Genomic DNA, 21,271 nt, shown 5'->3' with positions numbered 1-21,271 from the left:
GTAGCTGTAGCAGTAGCAGTAGTAGCTGTAGTAGTAGCAGTAGCTGTAGTAGTAGTAGTAACAGTAGCAGTAGTAGCTGTAGTAGTAGTAGTAGCAGTAGCAGTAGCAGTAGTATTAGTAGCAGTAGTAGCAGTAGCAGCAGTATTAGTAGTAGTAGTAGCAGTAGCTGTAGTAGTAGCAGTAGTAGTAGTAGCTGTAGCAGTAGCAGTAGTAGTAGTAGCAGTAGCAGTAGTATTAGTAGCAGTAGTAGCAGTAGCAGTAGCAGTAGCAGTAGCAGTAGCAGTAGCAGTAGCAGTAGCAGTAGCAGTAGCAGTAGCAGTAGCAGTAGTAGCAGTAGCAGTAGCAGTAGCAGTAGCAGTAGTATTAGTAGCAGTATTAGTACAGAACAGATAATGAGTGTTTCCTGACCTCCAGCACAGGGTTGGACTGCAGCAGCCGGTCCTTGACGGTCTGCACCTGGTCGCTGACCGGACAGGTGACGGCGTAATACTGCAGGATCTTTTTGGATGCCTCGGTCTTCCCGGCGCCGCTCTCTCCAGAGATCAGGATGCACTGGTCCTTCCTCTCCGTCCTCATGGAGCGGTACGCGTTATCCCCCACCGCATAACTGCAAACAGGACAGAGAGGTTAGGCGTTATTATATTTAATTACACGTCTACATTGAAACTCATTCAGATCCAATGCTTCCAAAGAAGAAGTAGAACACAGACGCTTCATTAAAACTTTCATGTATTTCCATTTTTAAGATAAGATAAGATAGGACCTTATTTATCCCGAAGGAAATTGTTGTGCCAGAGTTACAAAAATACAATAAACACAGCAGCATAATAATAAAACGGTACACTAACAGAGACCTTAAAGACCTTTAAACCCCTAAATGTTTAATAATTTGATGTTTTTTTAAGGATCTTTAGAGGCCTGACAAATCACTGCGGAAAAACAGCAACATGTTTTGGAAAACTTGAGTGTCAGTGTGAAGGTATCATAAGATAGCTTCTCATTGTGTGTGTGTGTGTGTGCGTGTGCGTGTGCGTGTGCGTGTGCGTGTGCGTGTGCGTGTGCGTGTGTGTGTGTGTGTGTGTTCAGAGTGTTTCAGTAACAGATCATCTCTCAGACACGTCTCTCTGTTGTTTCAGCCTGTTCTCGACTCGTTTCTGACACCAGACTAATTCCTGGAGGATAAGCATCAGCTCTGATGGTTCTCTGTTCAGGGGAATCCCTCTGAAGGGGAGGAAACTCTCGCCTGGTACCGTCTCCCCCCTCCTCTATGTGCCAGAGATCATATCTCTTTCCACTCGGAGGGAGAGAAAACATGTGGCTCTATGTTTACTAGTGTTGGGAATCACCAGGCTCCCCACGATACAATACTATCGCGATACTTAAGCCACGATACGATAGTGTTGCGATACGGTATATTGCAAATCACATGGCTCATATCCATGTCCGTCTTCCCTTCCTGGTTAAAAAATGTCTTTGCAATATGAATAGTTTATGTGAATAACCCAATGTGTGTTCTTTGAACCTGAAAAGGAGATGGCATTGTTTTTGCTACTTTCATTGCAATTGTATACATGTCTTAACTTCCTGTTTTATATAGACATGCTTTTATTTAGAAGGCGACTTTGCGCTATTAGCAGGAAGTTACTGTTCCCAAAGCAAAAACTTGACGGAGAAAAAGAACGGAGATAAAGTACAGATATTAACGTGTTAACTGTAATATAAACGTGTGGTTTGTGTCTCAATTCGTTTATATACTGTATTATGACTTTGCTAACTATTTGAAGTTCACTTGTTTAATGGTATGCTAAAGTAATGCTAATATGGATGTAGCTTAAATGTATCGATACAATATCGCCACGGAAAGTATTGCGATACTCTTCTGTATCGATTATTTCCCCCACCCCTAATGTTTACGTTAAAAGATGATGTTGCATTATACAGGGTATATGCAGGAATCCTGAAGTCAGATGTAATTGACCTTTTAAGACCTTTTTTAAGACCCTTTCCATATATGTTAAGACCTCATCGCCACTTGGAGTTCTAACCGGTTACATTGGTGACACACTTTACCTCACATTGACTATATACAGTATTGATTGTCCTTCCTCCTTATCTTCCAACCATTTGGACGCAGACTTGCATTTCCCCATAACGATGTTGTTTAACAACCGGCGTAAACGGACCTTCGCGCGCTATCAAGCAGTGAGCGTGCGATGTCCGATGACCCTACAGGTGCACCATAGAGAGGATCCTGACCTTCTACAGGTGCACCATAGAGAGGATCCTGACTACAGGTGCACCATAGAGAGGATCCTGACCTTCTACAGGTGCACCATAGAGAGCATCCTGACTACAGGTGCACCATAGAGAGGATCCTGACCTTCTACAGGTGCACCATAGAGAGCATCCTGACTACAGGTGCACCATAGAGAGGATCCTGACCTTCTACAGGTGCACCATAGAGAGGATCCTAACTACAGGTGCACCATAGAGAGGATCCTGACCTTCTACAGGTGCACCATAGAGAGGATCCTGACTACAGGTGCACCATAGAGAGGATCCTGACCTTCTACAGGTGCACCATAGAGAGCATCCTGACCTTCTACAGGTGCTCCATAGAGAGTATCCTGACCTTCTACAGGTGCACCATAGAGAGCATCCTGACCTCCTACAGGTGCACCATAGAGAGCATCCTGACCTTCTACAGGTGCACCATAGAGAGGATCCTGACCTTCTACAGGTGCACCATAGAGAGGATCCTGACCTCCTACAGGTGCACCATAGAGAGCATCCTGACCTCCTACAGGTGCACCATAGAGAGCATCCTGACCTCCTACAGGTGCACCATAGAGAGGATCCTGACCTTCTACAGGTGCACCATAGAGAGGATCCTGACCTTCTACAGGTGCACCATAGAGAGTATCCTGACCTTCTACAGGTGCACCATAGAGAGTATCCTGACCTTCTACAGGTGCACCATAGAGAGCATCCTGACCTTCTACAGGTGCACCATAGAGAGCATCCTGACCTTCTACAGGTGCGCCATAGAGAGCATCCTGACCTTCTACAGGTGCACCATAGAGAGGATCCTGACCTTCTACAGGTGCTCCATAGTGAGGATCCTGACCTTCTACAGGTGCACCATAGAGAGGATCCTGACCTTCTACAGGTGCACTATAGAGAGGATCCTGACCAGAATATAAAACTCCCATGGTTGGCATAGGGGAGAGAGAGCCATTGAGAAAGGGTGACGCCACTTCTTGAGTCCACATAATGCTCCTGATTGTTTTGCAGGGTTTAAGGGAATTCCCTCATCATTCCTGTGGAAAATGTTCCTTACAAACTCTCGTGACCTGACTGACTGACAGGGAGAGCATTACGTAGCGTGTTGACTCTGAGCAAATATTACTGCAGGTAAACACTGTGACAACATGCATGAAGCAGGTGCAGCAAGTGTGAGGTCATCCTCGAGGGAAAAACGCCTCACAAAGCATCAAGAGGTGAAAACAACATGCTGTTTACTATGGATAGAGATGGGCTGATGAGAAAATCAACTTTATAAAGAGACTGTGAATTAAAAAACGTAGCTTAGCGGTGGTGACGTGAAGTCATGTGACCGTGCTGTAGTTCCTTTATAGCCCAACATTAGCCATCTTTAGCTTAGCGGTGGTGACGTGAAGTCATGTGACCGTGCTGTAGTTCCTTTAAAGCCCAACATTAGCCACCTTTAGCTTAGCGGTGGTGACGTGAAGTCATGTGACCGTGCTGTAGTTCCTTTATAGTCCAACATTAGCCACCTTTAACTTAGCGGTGGTGACGTGAAGTCATGTGACCGTGCTGTAGTTCCTTTATAGTCCAACATTAGCCACCTTTAGCTTAGCGGTGGTGACGTGAAGTCATGTGACCGTGCTGTAGTTCCTTTATAGCCCAACATTAGCCTCCTTTAGCTTAGCGGTGGTGACGTGAAGTCATGTGACCGTGCTGTAGTTCCTTTATAGCCCAACATTAGCCGCCTTTAGCTTAGCGGTGGTGACGTGAAGTCATGTGACTGAGCTGTAGTTCCTTTATAGCCCAACATTAGCCATCTTTAGCTTAGCGGTGCTGACGTGAAGTCATGTGACCGTGCTGTAGTTCCTTTATAGGAAGCTGTTTACTTCAGAAATCATAAAGTGGTGTTAATATGTGGAGATTATCCTGCTGAACAAAACGTGTAAATATCATAAATGATTGTTTGCTGCAGAGATTATTTTTCTGCAAATTCCAATGGAGAAATCCCATAGTTTTTTAATGGAGGGTACAAGGGAGATGCTGCCCTCAGGGTCCACTCCAGAAATACGTCATCCCTACTCTAAAGAGTGTGTGCAGAGGTGTGTACTCACATGTGTGGAGACACCTCGTAGAAGTTGACTCCGCGGTATCGCTCCATGTGGTTCTTGGTGTAGATCTCCAGGTCTTTGTAAGGATTAACGGACACCAGCACCGACCCGATGTACGTCTGGAGGAGAGAGAGCATGCATCACATGATACATTAAAATCTGAATACTTCATATATCACACGGGGATAATAGGGCTTTGTGACAGTTGCTCCATTTTAGAATTAAATAATCAGAGATGGGAAGTAGTGGAGTACAAATACTTAGTTACGTACATTTTTCTGGTAGTTAGTTAACTCCACTACTTATTTTTCTGACGACTTTTTACTTTGAACACAAATACCTGTACTTTCTACTTCTTACATTTTGAACACAAATACCTGTACTTTCTACTTCTTACATGTTGAACCCAAATACCTGTACTTTCTACTTCTTACATGTTGAACACAAATACCTGTACTTTCTACTTCTTACATGTTGAACCCAAATACCTGTACTTTCTACTTCTTACATGTTGAACCCAAATACCTGTACTTTCTACTTCTTACATGTTGAACACTAATACCTGTACTTTCTACTTCTTACATTTTGAACACAAATACCTGTACTTTCTACTTCTTACATGTTGAACCCAAATACCTGTACTTTCTACTTCTTACATGTTGAACTCAAATACCTGTACTTTCTACTTCTTACATGTTGAACACAAATACCTGTACTTTCTACTTCTTACATGTTGAACACAAATACCTGTACTTTCTACTTCTTACATGTTGAACACAAATACCTGTACTTTCTACTTCTTACATGTTGAACACAAATACCTGTACTTTCTACTTCTTACATGTTGAACACAAATACCTGTACTTTCTACTTCTTACATGTTGAACACAAATACCTGTACTTTCTACTTCTTACATGTTGAACACAAATACCTGTACTTTCTACTTCTTACATGTTGAACACAAATACCTGTACTTTCTACTTCTTACATGTTGAACCCAAATACCTGTACTTTCTACTTCTTACATGTTGAACACAAATACCTGTACTTTCTACTTCTTACATGTTGAACACAAATACCTGTACTTTCTACTTCTCTCATTTCCCAAACAGGCTGGTTCCTTTAGTTTGAATGTGTGTTTGGTGGCGTGATCATTATTATTTAGAGTCATTGCGTGCCTATTGATTTGAACACGATCCGTGTATCCATCATTTCCTGGTCTTCTCTAAAGAAGAGGGACCAATGAAAACGTTGTCATGTTGCCGTTGTTCAGCATGGAAACATTCATTAGCTAACAATGACATTATTGTTCTATTAATATAAAGGGAGGTCAGGTACTCTTTAAAACAGCTGCTAGTTATGGGTACTTTTTACTGAAGGACATTTCAAAGCCCTCTTTACTTTTACTTGAGTAAAGAAGTTTAGTCAGTACTTCTACTTTCACCAGAGTATTTTTTAAACACGAGTATCTGTACTTCTACTTGAGGAAAGGATGCGTGTACTTTTGCCATCTATGGACATCTTGCACTAATGTACATTTCTCAAAGATATTGAAGTGACTGTTATTTTGTATATATTGATTGTTGTGCTTTTATGTATGTCTTAATGTGTGCATATGTATAAATGTGTCTGTTGATTGTATATATATATATAGGATATACATATTTGTATACATATTTTGTATTCTGGATTGTGGGAAACAGTATTTCGATATCTCTGTCTGTACACACAAACTCAAAGATTGACAATAAAGTTGACTTTGACTTTGACTCACGTAGATGAGGTTTTCTTTGAAGCGTTTTCGGAGGTTCTCGATGAACGAGGCTTCGCTCGTGAAGTTCTCCAGGAGAACAAAGTCGGACACCCCCACCCGGTCTCTGGCTGTCAGGGCGGACTCCATCATCGCCCGAACCCCGTCACTGGCCACCACCTGAGGAGGAAACACAGGAGGTGAGGCGTGTTGTTTCAGAAGAGAGAAAACATCCTTCATTTAAAGAGTTCAATCAAACAACAAGCAAAGAGGCTGACTCGTTTGAAGTGGTGACACACACACACACACACACACACACACACACACACACACACACACACACACACACACACACACACACACACACACACACACACACACACACACACACACACACACACACACACACACACACACACACACACACACACACACACACACACACACACACACACACACACACACACACACACACACACACACACACACACAACACACACACACACACACACACACACACACACACACACACACACACACACACACACACACACACACACACACACACAATAAGAATGAAATCAACATGTTGTCTGCGAGGGAATCAAACCAAAATCTTTGTGATTCGAGGGCGACATCAACCCCCTGAGCCACAGACAGCACAAACCAACCAGATCAAACTATTAAATAATCTTAAATAAGGTAATCATGAATCAAAATAACCCACGCAAAAATAAATAAATACAATGTGAGTCTGTTCTTTCTTACTGTGCATTTCCTTTTTCCAGATCAAACTATACTGAATGATCATGAATCAAAACCTCCTCAAATAAATACAATTCAAATGAGAATAAAGTATTCTGTGTGTGAGATTTTGTCAAATATTTTTCACAGCTTTATATATAAGTTAATCTCATAAGGGTTATTTATGGTTATCTTCATAATGTATATTTACAATAATCAACGTATATTGATTTCATTTTCAACATTCCCAATAAATACTTTAAATATAACACTTTTAAAATGAGCAGGGTTCAATTTGCATCATCTTTTATCTCAGATAAGTTGAATCCTGAAATGAAATGTCTACTTAATTCAACATTTAAAATATATATATATCAACAAAAAAAAACACTTTCGACTTAGGAAAGTCCCCACAGATTTGTCAACACAACAAAACACCTGAGATTCATTTCAAGAAGCAGAGTCACGTCTAAAAGCAGTCCTCAAATCCATTCAAACACAGTAGATCCTATGTGTGTATCATCCAAAGTTGTCTTTAAAACAACCTCTTAGTGATCTAACGACTAGTAGAAAATCAAAAAGGAGCAACACTTAGACATAGGAGTAAACGTCCCCCAAAAACTACCCGACAACTCAGATTTAAATGACAGTCAATCAGCAAAACTCACATTTCCGTCATCATTACGATTTCCCAGAAAGCCGTTTTGTAGAATAGAGGCTTGAGTTTTACGCATGAGGTTACGGATATCAGCCACGTCCATGTTTAAAATGTTTAAAATCACAACTCGGGATCAATAGAGAACTTCTTATCTTATCTTTCACGCTGATCTGTGCTACAGGTGGAGAGTGAGAGTCAGTGTACAGCAGGTGTGGTTGTTGTTGCTGTGCAGTACTGTACTCTCCCTCAGGACAGAGCGGACGAGAGACGCAGAATTAAAAAGGGAACGCTTGAGGGACGAGAGGACTTATTAATTAGCACTGAGGGAAAAATAAAGTGAGGAAGAGATTATCCAAACAACACAAAAACTAGCCGAATAAATCTGCACAATATCTTGATTTACTTTAAAGAGTTCTCTCCTGCTGATGATCAGGTGTATATCAGTATGTAGTGTCTCTACTTTAAAGAGTCCTCTCCTGCTGATGTTCAGGTGTATATCAGTATGTAGTGTCTCTACTTTAAAGAGTCCTCTCCTGCTGATGTTCAGGTGTATATCAGTATGTAGTGTCTCTACTTTAAAGAGTCCTCTCCTGCTGATGTTCAGGTGTATATCAGTATGTAGTGTCTCTACTTTAAAGAGTCCTCTCCTGCTGATGTTCAGGTGTATATCAGTATGTAGTGTCTCTACTTTAAAGAGTCCTCTCCTGCTGATGTTCAGGTGTATATCAGTATGTAGTGTCTCTACTTTAAAGAGTCCTCTCCTGCTGATGTTCAGGTGTATATCAGTATGTAGTGTCTCTACTTTAAAGAGTCCTCTCCTGCTGATGTTCAGGTGTATATCAGTATGTAGTGTCTCTACTTTAAAGAGTCCTCTCCTGCTGATGTTCAGGTGTATATCAGTATGTAGTGTCTCTACTTTAAAGAGTCCTCTCCTGCTGATGTTCAGGTGTATATCAGTATGTAGTGTCTCTACTTTAAAGAGTCCTCTCCTGCTGATGTTCAGGTGTATATCAGTATGTAGTGTCTCTACTTTAAAGAGTCCTCTCCTGCTGATGTTCAGGTGTATATCAGTATGTAGTGTCTCTACTTTAAAGAGTCCTCTCCTGCTGATGTTCAGGTGTATATCAGTATGCAGTGTCTCTACTTTAAAGAGTCCTCTCCTGCTGATGTTCAGGTGTATATCAGTATGTCGTGTTAACAAAGAAAATATAGTAAAAATATGCCTTAAAGTGGCTGCCGTTGTTGCCGAATGAACCAGACTTTTAAGGGAGGTTGAATAGGGGCTGACAGCCTATGAATGTATTAAATTAGTGTATTATTGACCCAAGTATTAATATATTTTAAAGTATTATTATTACAAGCGTGTCAGCTCAAATGTCCCGAATCCAATATGTCCTCGTTTCTCTCACCGCTGGACGCCATTAGCTCTGTGACCTTTTGTCTCACACGTTTCTACAGAAAGCAAAGAAACTGCAGCTGTGTGTGTGTGTGTGTGTGTGTGTGTGTGTGTGTGTGTGTGGTATGTGTGTGTGTGTGTGTGTGTGTGTGTGTGTGTGTGTGTGTGTGTGTATGTGTGTGTGAGTGTGTGTGAGAGTGTATGTGGTGTGTGTGTGTGTGTGTGTGTGTGTGTGAGTGAGTGTGTGTGTGTGTGTATGTGTGTGTGAGTGTGAGTGTGAGTGTGTGTGTGTGAGAGTGTGAGTGTGAGTGTGAGTGTGTGAGTGTGAGTGTGTGTGTGTGTGTGTGTGTGTGTGTGTGTGTGAGTGTGAGTGAGTGCGAGTGTGTGTGTGAGAGTGTGAGTGTGAGTGTGTGCGAGTGTGAGTGTGTGCGAGTGCGAGTGCGAGTGTGTGTGTGTGTGTGTCTAACATTCCTTGTCAACAGTCGCTACACTTCTCACCTGTCAATCAAACAGTATAATGGCCGTTTGACCTCTCTACCTTGGTTTTTCTAACATATTTCAACTATTTTAAATACGTTTTCTTCTAATTCAACACACACTTTTGTTGCTACAGCTGGAAACATATGACTTCCTGTGTAGCAGAGGACATTTTCTAGGAAAGAATTACAAGAGCGTGGCATAATGCCTTACATTAATGCACACGTTGTACAACAATATCTGTTTTCAGATTTTTATTCCATATTTTATTCCATTTCTGTGACATTTTACAATATTTTATATTATTTTTAATATTTTTCTAGTTCTCTTTTATGTATGCACCACGACATCAAGTCAAATTCCTCGTACGTGTCAACCTACCAAACCTGTTCCTGAATCTGATGTTTAGACGCAACATAAAGGTTAAATCACTGTTAGCGGTCGCACTCATTTACATCAAGACGTCAGGGTTCATTACAAAACCCTCCGAATGTTATGGCGCCAGGGAGGAAAGAAACCAGAGCCTAACTTCCCCTCCTCTTCCTATACATTCCCTCTCTCATGCACTTGTTTCAGCCTCTCCCCTTCTCTCTCCATTACTTCATTGTTTCATAATGCCACTCTCTCTGTTTGGCTTTCCTCCGTCTACCTACTGGACCCCCGCCCCGGTTCCTAAAGCACACGTCGTCATGTTTTCCAAATCCTGAGCAGCAAACAAGGCCAGATTAGCATGAGGAGACCTGAAGAGGTACAGCGCTCTGCTAGTTTCTGATGAATAAGAGCTTTGAAAGGGTAGGTACAGATGTGTATGTGAACAAAAACAAATTGCAACACAAAAGAGATGTTATATTTTTGTTTGCTAACCTTGAAATAAGCATCGTAAGGGTGTCCTTGACCAAAAACACATGTTCCACGTCACCACCGCTAAGCTAAAGGCAGCTAATGTTGGGCTATAAAGGAACTACAGCACGGTCACATGACTTCACGTCACCACCGCTAAGCTAAAGGCGGCTAATGTTGGGCTATAAAGGAACTACAGCACGGTCACATGACTTCACGTCACCACCGCTAAGCTAAAGGTGGCTAATGTTGGGCTATAAAGGAACTACAGCACGGTCACATGACTTCACGTCACCACCGCTAAGCTAAAGGCGGCTAATGTTGGGCTATAAAGGAACTACAGCACGGTCACATGACTTCACGTCACCACCGCTAAGCTAAAGGGGGCTAATGTTGGGCTATAAAGGAACTACAACACGGTCACATGACTTCACGTCACCACCGCTAAGCTAAAGGCGGCTAATGTTGGGCTATAAAGGAACCACAGCACGGTCACATGACTTCACGTCACCACCGCTAAGCTAAAGGTGGCTAATGTTGGGCTATAAAGGAACTACAGCACGTTCACATGACTTCACATCACCACCGCTAAGCTAAAGGCGGCTAATGTTGGGCTATAAAGGAACTACAGCACGGTCACATGACTTCACGTCACCACCGCTAAGCTAAAGGGGGCTAATGTTGGGCTATAAAGGAACTACAACACGGTCACATGACTTCACGTCACCACCGCTAAGCTAAAGGGGGCTAATGTTGGGCTATAAAGGAACTACAGCACGGTCACATGACTTCACGTCACCACCGCTAAGCTAAAGGTGGCTAATGTTGGGCTATAAAGGAACTACAGCACGGTCACATGACTTCACATCACCACCGCTAAGCTAAAGGTGGCTAATGTTGGGCTATAAAGGAACTACAGCACGGTCACATGACTTCACGTCACCACCGCTAAGCTAAAGGCGGCTAATGTTGGGCTATAAAGGAACTACAGCACGGTCACATGACTTCATGTGACCACCGCTAAGCTAAAGGCGGCTAATGTTGGGCTATAAAGGAACTACAGCACGGTCACATGACTTCACATCACCACCGCTAAGCTAAAGGTGGCTAATGTTGGGCTATAAAGGAACTACAGCACGGTCACATGACTTCACGTCACCACCGCTAAGCTAAAGGCGGCTAATGTTAGCGTGATGACGTTTTCATTTAGACACTTGTTAGCAACAGCCATTTTTACAACCAAAAACACATTCAGAAATCCATTGACCTCCAGACAAGGGGAACAGGAAGTGCTACAATACTTCATGTTTAGGTTTAATAGGACTCATTCCTGCACTACAAGGCTGTCGTCAATCAATCCCACTTTATTTTTTCACCAATTGTTCCTCTTTCCAGTGTCCCATCCCCCTGTCTCTCCTCCTAACGCAGCACATATTTCAGGAGTGATGCATGAGAAGCTGAGAAAGGCAGAAACAAAAGCAGTTTGACCTTTGCATCGCTCTCAGATGTCCCACTGTTTCTGTAAACCTCCTCCGCTGCTTTCCCTGCGCCATACCAACCTCATGATGGGTCATTATGAGATGGAAACGACATCTAATCTTACATAAGCATGGAATTAGACACTCTCCTCTTATCTGTGGAGCAAGGGGTGTATACATAAAGCAGATGTACCGTCTTTATTGGTTTAAGATGGTCAGAAGAGTAATTGATTAGTACATCTGTAGCAAATTAACTGTATAATCCTATTTTCAAGCATGAAAAGGCAATGTTTTACAGCTTCACAGACATCAGGACCTTCTTTAAGGACTTAATTTGGGGATGCGGATATTAAAAATAGCTGATAAATAGAAGAAGGATATTTTACATTTTTTGTCACCTGAACGCACCATGACAGCACCTATAGGTTTTACAATGCAATGTAGTTTTGCAATCGATTTTAAGTGCAGATTCTGGGTGCACGCTGTTTTCTTTATCTTCTGCATCCTACAAACTGACATTGGTGTCAAAGACAAGGTGTTGTTTTTGAATAAATGAATGGAAAAGGAGGAAATACAGGATCTCCCAAGTGAGAAAATAGATACTGGGAGATTTGTTCTACCAATTTCTTTGATCTGAAAACATATCGTGATTTCATTTCATTTCATTTCAAACCTTTATTTATCCAGGTTGTATCCCATTGAGATCATTGATCTCTTTTTCAAGGGAGACCTGCTCAAGTAGGTTCCACATGAAACATTAAAAACATAAACAGAACAACAAAAGGACATCATACAGTAGCATTACAGGGATTACAATTTACATACTATCCACATGCACAGGTACCAACAGCTTCCGATTCAGTAGCATCCAACCGAGCTTTAAAAACATTGAGTGGCACCAGATTGCTCAGTTTCCATTTTAGTGATACATTACATACTCATTTCTGACCTCATACAGATGTCAGAGTCTGTAAACAAGGCTTTAAATGAGAATTGTGTCCACTTTATATGACTTTCATCCTGTCTGTGTTCCTCACACTGAACAGAGTAGAGAAACACATCGTTCCCACAGCGTGTGAACCAACTGGAGTTGAATTTGCACATTGAAACGCTCCAGTGTAAAAATGCAAAAAGGAGAATAAAGGTCTGTTGGAGGAAATAAAGTCCAGCATGATTTGTGAAACTTCTATAATTAGTGAGGCTGGTTCTCGTGAAGAAATGCAGAGCGACACGCAGGACATTTTTCCACCGTGAATCAGTCGTCTGCTGGCACTGATTCTCATCTGTTCTGCCCGGTGGAAGAGAAGAGGCATGATGTGAAAAAGAACGTCTGAGATTCATTTTCTCAGGACTGGATGTCCTCCATGTGAGAAAAGTCATAATAATGAAGCTCAGCGCACGTTCAACCGTCTTTATATCTGTCATTCACATATTTCCTTCTTACTCAACGGGGTCAAATCATCATTACATTCATCTGTGTAGTATTAGCAATGAATATATATTGTTACATCAAAACAAGTCTCTCCTAAGTTTGTTAACTGAGTGAAATGACCCGGAAGTAGTTGAGTGTCATGAAACAAGTTCAAATCTGTAGATGATAAGGAAAGGAGCTTCAATGCTTCCTTTATCGTCTCCTTAAGGATACACAGGATCATTCATCACCAAAGGAAAGGAGATAGTGATTACCCACAACAACTGATCATGCAGCACCTTACTTTGAGAAATATAACAATGTTTTTCAACAAAACATGTTCCATTTTTTGAGAAAATGTTGAGCTAAATTGGGAATTATGTAATAAAAAAAATGCCAATAACTAATTCTGTTTACTTTAATCTTTAATCCTTTACATGAAGACAATAGTTAACAAATAGCTTGGCAGATTTGGCAAATTTTGCGGTGGTTTTCGAGGTTATTGAGGACGTTCTGACATTTTTAGTCCCCTTAAACTTTAAAATTGACCTAAAATGTATAAAAATCAGCCAACAAATACAACCACTTTCTGGTTAAAAGTGACATTTTTGATCCTGAAAATGTCAGAAATGGATTCAGTATGCTCAATAATCTCCAAAACCACTCCAAACCTGTCCAAATCGGCCAAGCCATTATTAAACTAGTGTCTACATGTGCTAAATGGTGCTAACTGTGCAAATTGCCAGTTATGCAAGTTAGCCTCTGGCAGTTTCTATGTGCTTGGGAGTGGACCCTACTATACATTTCTATGTCTGTATTAACAGAGGTGAGCTTCATCTCTGAACACCAGGTGTGTTCTCAGGTGGATGTATAGAACAGTGTTGCACAGGACCCATGTTTGTTTGATTGCTGTGGAAACGCCCCTGCAGGCTGAGCCGTGAAAATGTACATTTCCATCCCGAGAGACTCGATCTGTTCAGAGCCGTCCGACAGGAGCGACCAGGTGCGAGAAACAAACTCTACCTGGGGCCATGAGGGCCGAAACAACACCGCCTGCAGCAGGGAGGCTCTGTGAGCGCCGGCCGTACTGAAAACCCTCTACTGACGGGATTTATTTATAAATATATGGAATTATCGAGCAAAAAAAAGCTGAAAATATATATTTTTTAATAATTTCTTTTGCTTTTCTCTTTTTTTTTTAAATGCTATTTTTATTTCTATTTGAGACATTTACATTTTGGATTGTTTATTTGTAGTTTTTTTTAATTTCTTTAATGTGCAATGCCTTGTCTTTTTATGCTGCGGAAACCAAGAAATGGCCAAATTGGGATCAATGAAGTACTTCTTATCTTATCTTAGAAGTAGAAGCGTTAATCCTCGCCTCAGTTTAGGAGATTTTTAGTGTCCCCTAGTCGAAGCTAATGCACCATCACTTAAAATGGTTTGACTTACGGCCCGTCCACACAGCAGCGTTAAAAAAATCTTGGAGGTGGGCGTATCTGAAGCTTGGGGATTTTTTGCGAGCAAGGCACCAACAACCAATCACATGAATCTCCCGCCCCCGACATACGAAGCAAAACAGTTTGAAGTAAACTGGATATAAACTCCCCAAACAGGCGAACACCTACCACTGTCTCTGCCACCTCCCTCCATGCCTGGCTCCTCCGGTTTGTATCCCGGTAGGTAAATAGGGACTGGTCATAAAGCACCGGGTGATTCCCTACCGCTAATTTCTCCTCCATGTTTTGGAATATGAGGAAATGACCTGCGGTATGTCTCTCCCAGCATACACGCCGTTTGATTGGCTAGCGCTTGAACTGTCAGATTTGCATACACGGGATTTGATTGGCTGACGCTTCCACCTCAGCCTCAAAAGTTGAACATTGTTCAACTTTGAATCTTGAAAATCCTGAAAATCTCCGCTCTGCTGCCCACAATGCAGTTCGGCGAAAAGTGAGGGAAAGTGACGTCACCCCATTCAAAGTGAATCGGGCAGAAGCGTTTCAAGATTTTTTAACGCTGCTGTGTAGACGGGCCGTTACAGTATTTGAAGCTAACGTACCTTCAGTGTATTAGCTGTTATGAGTTTGTATCTTCATGGTTTTTTGCACATTATTGTAAGTTGCTAAAGCAAAATTAAATATAAGGTAGAAAAGTAATCAAGAGTCTCTCCAGATGATATTGCTTTAAGAAAAACAAGGGGGGGCTGTGGCTCAGTGGATAGAGTGCTGGACTTTGAATCAGGAGGTAGCAAGTTCAAACCCCACTGCAGTCAGCATGTCGTTGTGTCCCTGAGACACTTCACCCCAAATTGCTCCTGTGGGGATTGTCCACAGTACTGAGTATGTAAGTCGCTTTGGATAAAAGCGTCTAACAAGTAACATGTAATGTAATTTACAAGTAGATATACAAATCAAACTATTAATATTTGTTGTTTACTTGGATACAAAACCCTGAATTTAGGGCTTGGTTTAAGATCACCACTTAAATTTGAGGTGTTTCTGGATCTGCTCTCGACTTGTTACTCGACTATCACAGCTTACAGATCACTTCATTCACATTTGATGCCTCTCTGGAAAGCCATGAATTACTTTTGCTGTGACTTCAGATTTTCATTGACATATCTACACGGTAGCTAATGTACAAATGACAGTAAAGCCTTGAATTGCTAACGTTAGCAGACATCTTTCCTGCCAACATCCAGCTTCAGATCTATGCTAGCATGCTAATACTTTACATTGTGATGAGCGACAACAATGCAATGATTGAGAAACAGAGAGTGGATATAGTGGAAAGTTCAACCATTATGGCGACCAACCAATCCTGTATTAAACACTAGTGTTGTCATATTGTCCTTATTTGTTTACTACTTTAATAAGGACATGCAAACAAACAATTACACAAACAAATAACCAGCAGCAAGTTTTGCAAGATAAATTCCTGTGTCTGTCAAAGGAGTCAGACAACTTCAATTCCCAAAGGTATTGGTATACTTAGCAAACAACCACCAATAAACGTCATTTCCTGGAGGTAATATGTCCAAGTACTTCAAACAACGCCACATTAAACACTACAATTATACCTCTAATACAATTTAAGTGACACATTGTGGAGAAGTGTGTGCTGCCATATGATCAACCTTACCAACAAAAGCTGATTTTAAATGAACAAATTGCTACAAAATGTACACATCTAAAAGTACTAATATGAAACACCTTAAACAACGACAGGTATACAAAGAGAGTATATATGAATCTACAGTGGACAGGAAGTGCAGTTTCACTTCAACAAGTATTTGCAGCAGGTTTACACTGAAACTGACATGAATGCTTCACTGCTCTTCACTTTCATTCTGCAAAATCACACTTTCAAGACTCACCCGACCCCAACGAACGTCCATGTTTGTTCAAGTCATAAAGCAATCCAGGTGTAACGAGAAAAAGTTTAGCGACTCATTCAGAAAACTCTTCACAGCGCAGACATGACGCAGAGAAGAGAGAAAGTGTTGCTTTAGCCTGAGGAGAGAGAGAGGACGAGCCCAACGTAAACTACCAGGCAGACGCCCTGCAGGCAGAAATGACAACCAGGAATCTCTCTCCACACACACACACAGACACAGACACACACACACACACACACACACACATTCTCTTGCAACGCACCTCACACATGTTGTGGGGGGAGGGGAGAAACGCTCGTAAAAAATGATCAAATCCTCATGGATGCAAATGTGAGGTTAAATACTTGCGTTTTTATTATTGATTCTATAGAATAACAGAAAATAAAAGGTGATTTTTTCTTTTTATTAAAGAGGCCTTTTTATGCTTATTGGAGTTTTACTTTTCCTGATCTATAGGTTTGTAAATGGTCTGAAAAAGCTCCTTGGTTTACTTCCAGAACATAGTGACATCACCATTAAACACTAGCGCTCCTATTGGCTAGCGCTACAACACATTGTACATGATAGGCTAAGGGGCGGGACATCCCTAAGCGGTTGAGCCCGGCAGCCCCCGCTGAAACTGAGTCTCAGGGCTTCTTAACATTTAACAACCTATGAATGTGTCATACCCACTTAACGGGAAGAAACTCAGCTACCTGACGATATGAACCATTTTTAGCGAAACAAAACACAAGTCTCACAAGAAGCGTCTAAATGAGCCCTGAGCAAAAACATTGCTAATTTAGCACAGAACTCACGGTAGAAATACTTTATTACTTATCGGATCTGCACAAACAAGATATCAGATTAAAGCTGAGATTCCACAGATTCGAGAAATATCAGTATCATCACGACCAAAACTCGCGACAGGGGAAGCAAACCCAGACATCACACAACCTAGCTGTACTGAGCCAACACGGCAAATAGTCTTACCTTTTGCTGTTTTCTGATCAAAAGTTATGTTCAATGGCATTAAAACGATAAAAACGCTGCTGCAGGTTAATCCAATGTGTCTGAAATGATTTCTGATAATCCATCAACAATAAGCCTAGTTTTCAGTTTTCAGTTTTCAGAGCGTAACATAGCTTTCGGTTTGGGCAAGAGTGTTGGGGCAACACTCTCACTCCTCAATGGAACGTGTAGATGGTGTGGATTTAGGAACTTCCCCTTCGATTCTATTGGCTCTTACGGTTCAAAAGAGGTGTCAATCAACAAAATTGACCAATGGGTTCCAGAGATAGGTCAAATCCACCCAAATGACCCCAGAGGTGGGTTTTTTTTTGCTAAACCTCTCTAAGAAAAGTGAAATGTCACTTGTTTTGCATCAATCTTGATACAGGGTACTTATTATATGTTATAGTTTGGATTCCTAAAGCTTTTAGTCTACTAACCCATCATTCAAGGGTGGTTTTCACTATAAGTCATGTTTTATTTTTGGACGGACACTATCATTTACATTTTTTTACTATGTTCAATCTGAATTTACTTTAAAATAAAAAATTCTATATTGATTCTGACTTGTCTACATCCAACTCACAGGTTTATCATTACTTTGAGAAAAAAGATTATTCATTTACCCCTTTTAGAAGGGAAGATATAATCATTACATTACATTATGTTCTGGGAATGTCATTTTCGAGCCTGAGACCTGAAAAACAGGCTTGGGGCTTAACAGGCTAAGCGGGTTGACCAATCACAACAGAGCCGGCCAGCTAACCAATCAGAGCAGACTGGGCTCTGGTTTCAGACAGAGGGTGAAAAGAGGTGCTGCAGCACAGACAGTATGAGAAGAGCTTTTTAAACATTAAAGCATGGAGACATGTCCCAGTAGAGACACATGAGCATAATAATAGGGCCCCTTTAAATATGTGATCATGTGAATACTTCTCCATAACAGAAATGTTGACATTGGATGAAACCAGTTTTAAAAAAGTCAATTTTCTGCATGTTTGTGTGAGTAAAAGGGTGTTACATTTGGCTGTGACTGATGTGTGAACGACACCCTCTGTAAAAAGCTTCAGAGTATCGATGAGAATGAAAGAGTTTGATGTGTGTAAGTAAGGCTGAAGAGGACATTTCAGCTGAGAGAGCATTTAAAGATTTGTATTGTTCAATTCTTACGTTTGCTACACACTACAGGTATATCAAGCAAAACATTGAACTAAAAGATATCACCACGAAACTTCCCCAATTCATTAATGACAGTTTTCTGACATTGAATGTTCAAATGAGAAATTATGTTGTGCTCACTTTTGGTGAATTTAGGAGAAATCCTCAGACACTAATGGACACAGTTAGTCAGATAAAAAACGAAATGTGGTTTTTGAATGTCTTCTTTCCACACGTGTGAAAGAAGACATGTCATGGAAACTAAATAGTCCCAAATCTCACCTTGAGTCCCACACACACACACACACACACACACACACACACACACACAGCTGATACATCAACACACACTTTTCTCATTAACACGCTCTCTGTTACTCGCTGCCAAAGAATGCCGTCCAGCCACACAACACCAACATGTGATGGCCTCGCCCTGCACACACACACACTTTTATTCTTAATATATATATTTTTTTCCTATTAATTGAATTGTATTATTTTTTTAAGAAAAGCTTTTTTCATTTTTTACTTGTTATTATATTCTAAAACATTTTCTGCAGTTTTTTATATTTCTTTATATATTTGTTTCTATTAAAAAAACAAGCATATTCCCATATTTAAATACAGGAATGTAAGGAATGCTATAGGTACAATACACTCTGTAAGCAACCATTGATGCTGTCAGGTATACAAATAGAACCTGCCACAGCTCTCACATGTACCTGTCCTCTCTCTCACCTGAGTCCTTCAAGTTCAACAACAAACTCAACATCGTGACACAAAATCCAAATCCCTCTCCTCTAAACTCCCTTCCCTAAACTCCATCGTCTCTTCAGTGATCCTTCAGTGATCCATCTCCCTGAGAAGCGTCCAGATCTCCGCTCGTATTCCACTGCAACCCAGAGAGTATCTCACCAGCGGTCTGTACTTCATGTCTGCTGCTGCTCTCCAGTGATTTTCTCCGGGGGGCTTTCCTCTCCTCCTGATATTATAAGAATGCGTCCCCCTCCAAACGAGCACTATTCAGTTTGTTTTTAGAAGCCTGAGAGCCAGCTGCCATCTCTACTTCTCCTCTTACCGCCTCCTCACTCCCTTTCCTCTCCTCCCTCCCCTCCAGAGGAAATAAATACACATAAACCCCCTCCTCCCTTTCTCTCTCTCTCCCCCTGATTTTCCCCTGCCTCTCTCTCCTCAATCCAACCAGCACTTAAGCTAAAAAAAACTTAGCTCACATTTTTCCTTTTTTCCACACACACACACACACACACACACACACACACACACACACACACACACACACACACACACACACACACACACACACACACACACACACACACACACACACACACACACACACACACACACACACACACACACACACACACACACACACACACACACACACACACACACACACACACACACACCACACACACCACAACACACACACACACACACACACACACACACACACACACACACACACACACACACACACACACACACACACACACACACACACACACACACACACACACACACACACACACACACACACACACACACACACACACACACACACACAATGATGCACGCATGCATGCACCAAGACATATCATCATTAGTCCAATATCATTACAAGGAGTGTAATTACTCCAGACCAGTGTACACACACGCGCACACACACACACACACACGCACACTCTGCAGATCAAAGGCTCAGCAGTAATGCATCTGCTTGTTAACACTAATACCAGCTGACATGTTGCAGGCACTGTGTGAGTGTATGTGTGTGAGTGTGTGTGTGTGTGCGTGTGCGTGTGTGTGTGTGTGGCTGAGAAGAAAGAGAAAGACACTTCTGATCCACAGACGTTATGAAGGAGTATTTGACGCCTATAAGGGTGTTTTGTTTTAAGGCAGCAGAGTGTCAAAACCACTTGAATTCTTATCAGTGTTAAATAAGTGTGTGAATGCGGGGTTTTTAAACGCAGAAAAACGTGTTTAACGTCCTTAAAAAGGAGGTGACATACTGGATGTAACCAACAGTCCGTTTTGGTGAACAAGAAGCCGTTTGTCTTTTTTGGAACAGTGGATACACTAAAATCATTGCTGTCAATCTAATACAAAATAATCTTATAAATCACAATAAAATCTGTTATTAATCACAAGTTTAAAACACTAGTATTTGGGGTTTTATAGTTATATGTAAACATTTTTTAACAAAGCCACTGTCACAGAGAGTCTGATGATGACCCTCTCTATAATGTGAGCTACACAGAAGCCCAGGCGCAATGCATTCTGGGACATGTAGGCACTGCTGGCACAGGTGTCAATATACTGTAGCACACATTAATTGCTCCAATGGACTATTTTCATCATAAATACTGACTGGAGATCCACGTAGAAAGGTGGAGAAATAACACCAAAAATACGTCGTTATTTTGGGAAGTAAACATATTGGCTTTCTTGCATGAAGTTAGATGACTCATCTGCACATAACCAACACCATATACACAATAAAACTGAAGTATTTCTACTCAAATAAAACGATTTCTTTGATGCAAAAAAAAAAAGCCGTTATACTCTTTA

At 41.3% G+C, this 21,271-nt stretch overlaps 1 protein-coding gene across 1 annotated transcript in view; it reads right to left on the bottom strand.

Moving 5' to 3' along the window:
• The window catches only part of LOC117477012 (unconventional myosin-Ic-like), a 76,538-nt gene that overhangs the window by 13,161 nt on the left and 42,106 nt on the right, over window positions 1-21,271 (bottom strand). Inside the window, 4 exon segments of the mRNA XM_034123710.1 lie at window positions 6-25; window positions 383-607; window positions 4,380-4,495; window positions 6,152-6,307. Of these exon segments, the coding sequence (XP_033979601.1) occupies window positions 6-25; window positions 383-607; window positions 4,380-4,495; window positions 6,152-6,307 (517 nt within the window).

Source organism: Trematomus bernacchii, unplaced genomic scaffold (genome assembly GCF_902827165.1).
Source record: "Trematomus bernacchii unplaced genomic scaffold, fTreBer1.1, whole genome shotgun sequence".
NCBI lineage: Eukaryota > Metazoa > Chordata > Actinopteri > Perciformes > Nototheniidae > Trematomus > Trematomus bernacchii.
This window is presented reverse-complemented; position numbering and strand designations above follow the sequence as displayed.